This window comes from Sinocyclocheilus anshuiensis, unplaced genomic scaffold (assembly GCF_001515605.1).
Source record: "Sinocyclocheilus anshuiensis isolate Anshui unplaced genomic scaffold, SAMN03320099.WGS_v1.1 scaffold976, whole genome shotgun sequence".
NCBI classification, from domain to species: domain Eukaryota; kingdom Metazoa; phylum Chordata; class Actinopteri; order Cypriniformes; family Cyprinidae; genus Sinocyclocheilus; species Sinocyclocheilus anshuiensis.
The window spans coordinates 1,857,984-1,864,598 of NW_015552538.1; the positions used below are offsets into that span (position 1 = coordinate 1,857,984).

The 6,615-nt window shown below is 41.4% G+C and overlaps 1 protein-coding gene across 1 annotated transcript in view; it reads right to left on the reverse strand.

Moving 5' to 3' along the window:
- The window catches only part of col8a1a (collagen, type VIII, alpha 1a), a 27,225-nt gene extending 22,932 nt beyond the window's left edge, over nucleotides 1-4,293 (reverse strand). The window contains exons 1-6 of the mRNA XM_016454158.1: nucleotides 4,213-4,293; nucleotides 4,009-4,119; nucleotides 2,986-3,069; nucleotides 2,672-2,917; nucleotides 2,459-2,547; nucleotides 2,112-2,220 (exon numbers count right to left, since the gene is read on the reverse strand). Of these exons, the coding sequence (XP_016309644.1) occupies nucleotides 2,112-2,220; nucleotides 2,459-2,547; nucleotides 2,672-2,917; nucleotides 2,986-3,069; nucleotides 4,009-4,119; nucleotides 4,213-4,293 (720 nt within the window). The remainder of the gene's footprint in view (nucleotides 1-2,111; nucleotides 2,221-2,458; nucleotides 2,548-2,671; nucleotides 2,918-2,985; nucleotides 3,070-4,008; nucleotides 4,120-4,212) is intronic.
- Nucleotides 4,294-6,615: the final 2,322 nt, after the last annotated feature.

Here is a 6,615-nt window from a genome sequence, read left to right on the forward strand (position 1 = left end):
ATAAATGTGCGCTATTAGGTGCATATCCAATCATTTGTGCGGAGAGTGGAAGCTGAAGCGCGCTTCAGGACATCAGTGGAAACAAATAAAATACGCTGTCATTTTTGCTCATAAAGGTAAGAATAATACATCGTTCGGATGCACCGAAATGCATCACAAAAATGCACCGAAACTCAGCGAATATTTTCCTTACAGACTTGATGAATATATCTATAGAAAGCTTTAAATGACTACAAAACGAAATAATTCAAATCCAAAACAAAAACTCTTATTATTATGTAATCCGTAAAGATGCATTTCTTTCTAAAGGCGCGTCCAATGATGAGATGGCGAGTCAGGATCATCAACTTCATAGCGACACTGACTCATAAAACACTAGTTTATTAATAAATAATTCAAATATCTCCTTACTATTTTTACCCAACATAGTCATGGTAATTTTTGCAGCAAGCTTTAGCCTATTTAGCGTGCTCACGTCACGTTGCTGTGCGCCATGGTCATGAAAACTCATCATTTGCATGTGTTTTTAAGCATTGTGGTTTAAAAACAAGTGATTTAAGCCACTGAAACGCAAACAACAGCACTATATGCGCGAACTGTCTGTTTCTGAGCGTGATTTCTGCAATTGGGTCGGATCGAGGTCGGGTCATATTCACACCGTAAACGACCAGTACCAGAGTTAGGTTGGAAGCGGACCGAGACCACCTCTTCAGCTGGGTCTCGGTACGGTTGTTTGGTCCGCACCAAAGAGCGATTTGCTCCACTTACCTGGTTTTAGAAAGTTTGTCCCATTTTCTCAGCAGATCTTCAGTTCAGGTATTTCATTTTGATATTTCTCCATCAATCCTGCATGTTGACTGGTGGAAAAAAAATCAACCTGTTATTCTGTAAAATCTGTTACAAACAGTCTGGATAAAATAAAATAATTTTACTTTTAATTCATATATTAACTATGGCATCTAACTCCACGTGGGGTGTCTTATTTATACCATCTGAGTTAGATTAATATCTACAGAAAGGGTTTAGACATCATCTGAACTCATGCTGTAATTTATCCTCCAGAACAGACAGAATCAATAAATATTCTCCTCAAGAGGACAGGAAGATACTGTGACACGTGAACTTATGAGATGAACCACTGGACCACACTCTGTGAGTGACAGTTGAGGAGTCATTTTTAGCTGTGAGTGACAGGCACACATACAGGTGGGACACACACACACACACACACAACTGTGCCGTGACCTTGGGAGTAAATTCTGTTCCATATACCTCACACATACAGTTGGAAAAGGAAAATATCATCATAGAATGTTGCTTGTTTTTTTTTTGTATGATCTTCCAGGAGATGTGTGTGTGTGCATATTTTTGTATTTATTTTAGTGTCCTATATACTGTATGTGTTCTCTATATGTGCAGTGAAAAAAAAACGTTTATCCCTTGCCCTCACCCAACAGATGTGTATAGAGTGGGGGAATTCGTTGGCTTCACCGCACAAAGGACTGCACTGGACCTTTTTAACTATATTTAATTCGCTAATCTAGTTAACTAGTTTCAATCCCATTATCACTAACTGAGCTGTGTAGCCTTTAGCATCCATACTTAACTTTACTACATGACTTAGTTCAGATGTTTTCAAATTGGTGTTGTAACGATGAGTCTGAAGAGTGAGGATCCATTTGCAGTTTATTTGACAACAGAACAATAAAGACAAACAGCCGTGAAGGCGAGATGAGGGCGTAAACAGTACAGGCTAAGATCGGGGCAGGCGGCATAGAATCACAGTCCAATAAACAGATACAGGTCAAGGCAGGCGGCAGAGAATTACAGTTCAATAAACAGATACGGGTCAGGGCAGGCGGCAGAGAATCCAGAAACGAGAAACAGTCCAGGTCACAACAGAATTACCAATCCACAACGAAGAAACGCTCAGAGATGATCACCTAGGCAAATCAAGACTTCGCAAGGATGTGTGTGGTGTGCTTATATGTAGTGAGTGTGATGACTATATGAAACTCTTCTATGAGAGAGGGGTTGAGGATGTCCTCTGATGTGACCCAGGATCGCTCCTCCGGTCTGTACCCCTCCCAGTCAACCAAATACTGGAGTACTCTACCCCGGCGCCTGGAATAGAGCAGCTCTCGAACTTGGTATGCCTCCTCGCTGTCAACCAGGATGGGTGGGGGGTTATGGACCTCGGCTCCCTCCTCCGGCTCTCCTCTCAGACCATCAGCAGGTTTCAGCAGAGATACATGAAATGTGGGAGAAATATGGTAATTAGCGGGCAAGTCTAAACTAAATGAAACTGGTGTAATTTGTCTTAGAATCTGGAAAGGACCCACATACCTAGGACTGAATTTTCTACATGAAAGTCTGAGACATAGATCTCTGGCAGACAACCAGACCCACATCCAGGGGCGTATTGATGATGATTGGCTTGTTCCTCCTGTCTTCTTACCGCACGTTGAAGATGGGTGTGTGCCCGGTTCCAAGTTTCTTCACTTCGTTGAAGCCATTCAGTGACAGAGGGAAGATTGGATGGTTCTCCTTACCAAGGAAACAGAGGTGGTTTATAGCCTAGAATGCACTTGAAGGGAGTTAAGCCGGTTGCTGGTTTCTGAAGGGAGTTTTGTGCGTACTCAGCCCACATGAGGTATTTGTTCCAATCTACCTGGTTCTGTTGACAGTAGGTTCTCAGGAAACGAGTAAGTTCTTGGTTTAGGCGTTCAGTCTGTCCATTGGATTGGGGGTGGTAACCAGATGTAAGACTGATATTCACATTAAGTTGTTTGAAGAATGAAGACCAGTCTCTGGATGTGAATTGAGGACCACGGTCTGATACAATGTCCTCTGGAAGACCATAGAAGCGAAAGACATAATTGCACAGGATCTCGGCTGTCTCAAATGCCGTGGGAAGCTTTGGCAGGGGAATTAAGCGACATGCTTTGGAGAATCGATCAATTACAGTTAATACAGTGGTGTTACCTTGAGAAATGGGGAGATCTTTGACAAAGTCGATGGTGATATGGGACCAGGGGCGTTGAGGAATGGGTAGTGGCTGAAGTAGACCTGTGGGTAGTTGTCGTGGAGACTTGGATGTATTGCAAGCGGCACAGGCATTTACAAATGTGATTGTATCTGTGGACATAGCAGGCCACCAAAATCAGTTCTTTAGTAGCTGGATAGTAGCATTTATACCAGGGTGACCTGAGCTGAGAGAGGTGTGCACCTGATGCAAGAGCTTATCCCGGAGAGATTCAGGAACGTAAGTGAGTTCAGGTGGACAATTCGGCGGAGGAGGATTCTGCCTGTTAATCTGATCAATTTCTGTCATGACGTCCCACTGTACTGGTGCAACGAGCAAAGTCTCTGGGATAATGTTCTCTTCGATCTCGGGGTAATTAGTTTGATCCGTCTGTCTGGATAGTGCATCGGCTTTGATATTCTTGGTGCCTGGTCGGTAAGTGACTGTGAAATTGAATCTTGTAAAGAACATTGCCCATCTTGCCTGCCTAGGTTTCAGTCGTTTGGCAGAGCGTAAATATTCCAAGTTGTTATGGTCGGTCAGAACAGTGAACGGATGTTGAGCTCCCTCTAGCCAATGACGCCATTCCTCCAGAGCTGCCTTCATGGCTAGAAGTTCGTGAGTGCCTACATCGTAATTCCGTTCGGCTGAGGATAGTTTCCTTGAATAAAAGGCACATGGGAACATTTTGGCTGGATTACCTTGACGTTGTGACAGTACTGCTCTGATACCCGTGCTAGAAGCATCGACCTCCACAATGAAGGGGATACTGGGATCTGGATGATGGAGAATTGGCGCAGATGTGAATCTTATCTTGAGTTCCTGAAAGGCTAGTAGAGCTTCCGGGCTCCAAGAGAGATGGGAGGTGGAGAGTTATGTCATGGCAGTTAAAGGAAATTTCTAATGAATCGTCTGTAGAAGTTGGCGAACCCCAGAAATCGCTGTAATTCCTTGACTGTGCGAGGTAGAGGCCACTGCAGTACCCTGACCTTGCTCTCATCCATGGCCACGCCCTCCTGACTGATGATATAGCCGAGGAATGAGGTGGAAGTCTGATGAAACTCACATTTCTCAGCCTTGGCATATAGCTGGTACTGAATGCGGTGTTTTAGGACAGATCTCACGTGTTGAAGGTGTTCTGTTAGAGTGTTAGAATAGATCAGAATATCGTCAATATATACAATTACCCATCGGTCTAGCATATCACGGAACACATCATTGATGAAAGATTGGAACACTGAGGGACTGTTGGACAGGCCGAACGGCATAACTGAGTATTCATAGTGGCCTGTGGAAGTAGAGAATGCCGTCTTCCATTCATCTCCCTCCTTGATTCGGATCAAATTAAAGGCACTACGTAGGTCTAGCTTAGTGAATTATTTGGCCTGACGGAGCTGCTCAAGGGCGGAAGGAACTAGAGGTAAGGGGTACCTGAACTTGACAGTTGACATTGAGTCCGCGGTAATCAATACAGGGTCACTTGTGACAGGTGTTAGCTAGTAAAACCCCTAACTCCAACAAACGAGTGTACCGCGAGTCGCGACCAAACTGTTTTAATGGCTCATTAGTGGAATTATCAAACGCGCTCACCCAAACGCTCCTTTCTCCCATATAGAGTCGAAAAGTCAGCTTATTTCAAGAGAAATTGGCTGATTCCAAACGTTTCTCTCTCTTTCATTCTAGTGAAACGGTTATCCGATGAAGAGTCCGATTCATTCTACTGATTCATTTTTACTGATTCGTTCTCACTTGGCGGTTCAACTTCATATGTGTGACGTAATCGATAAATAGCAGATGGCGCTTCATTTGGTCTCTGGTGTTTGTTTGTTTGTTTGTTTGTGTAGTTTTTACAGCCTATTATTATTATTAATAATAAAATTACTTGCAAAATCTGTTTGAAAAATGTATTTAAAAGTGCTGAAATTTAAAGTGAATTGGTTTATAGCCTAGGCTACATATACAGTAACCAAATGAAAATCTAGATTCAATGTTCTGTTCAGCACTGCTATCATGGAAAACGTTTTACACATTGCCTATACATTAGCATACATTTCATGCATTTTCACACAAAAAAATGGGTCTATAGGACAAAATAGCACTATAAAACATAAGAACTATTAACAAAACACACCAAAAAAACTGCAAAACAAAAAAACTTGATTAACATTTAAATGACATTCAAATGAATAGCCTATATGTCATCTAACTATTAAATGTTTTTAAAAATCTGCTTAAAAAAGAAAGGGTAATTTCCTTCCAAACTCAGCAGGCCCATGTATGCATTGAAAGCTCATAATGTTATTGTAAATTGCAATTTAAACTGCACTGAAAATTTGCATATATTGTAAGATATGAACTGCAATTAGTGCTTCATAAATAAATATGTAGCAATTAAACAGCCAAAATGGTCAATCCACTTCCGCATACTGTTATTAAGATGAGTTAAACCTGCAGTCTACATCCAGAAATAAATCATAATACAGCTAATAACCTGTGTCAAGCATCAGTAATGAAGAAGCAGTAGAGTAAACTACCACAAAATTCCTTGTTGCTGGGACCTATTTTTAAAATAGAAACCTCACTAATTTTTTTAACTAAATTATTAATATAGTGTTTAAAAGGCAAACTGTCATCTAGAATATTACCTAAATATTTAAAGGTGGGCAAAAAGTGAACTGTATTGAACACAGCAGGATACCATTAAATATTCTGGGTCCCTCTGTCTACTATTTGATGAAACGCTCAAAGCTTTGAGTATTGTGACTGATGTGCTCATATCTCCCAGCTGCAGAGCAGTGCTGAAACACAGACGGTGTGATCTATGTCTTCTGCACTGCTCTGCTGAGCTCTTTGTTTTGATAGACTGTCTGAATTGGCCACCGTGGTGCTGATGATCAATGTCGACTCTCAGAGGTCAGGGAGGCAGAGGAGATTCACTCTGTCTCTTCTTAGCTAATGAGGCGGAGTGCCTTAAACAGATCCGAAAGCAGTTTATCAAGTCTTGTGCTTAAAGGCTAAAAAAAAAAAGTGAATTGTGGTAGTAACACTGTATCTTTTAAGTCCGTTTGAGTAACATGTAATATGGTATGGTATTACACATGCATATACATATCAGAGTTAGAGATCCAGACCAAGCTTAAAGGGGTCATATGATGTTGCTAAAAAGAACATTATTTTGTGTATTTGGTGTAATGAAATGTGTTTATGCGGTTTAAGGTTCAAAAAACACATTATTTTCCATATAATGTACATTATTGTTTCTCCTCTATGCCCTGCCTTTCTGAAACGAGTCGATTTTTACAAAGCTCATCGGTCTGAAAAAGCGAGGTGCGCTCTGATTGGCCAGCTATCCAGTTTGTTGTGATTGGCCAAATACCTCAAGCGTGTGATGGAAATGTGTACACCCCTACCATACTGTGTTGCCGTGTCCCGGCGCAACAAGACAAAAACATTAAAACCCATTATAAACGAGGCATTTGTTCCATCCAGTGTGGACATAATTATGGATTATAATGACTTATACTGTCTTTTGCCGCATAAACGTAAAACCATGTCTGCATTTGTGATCGGAGAAATGACAAACAACAAGC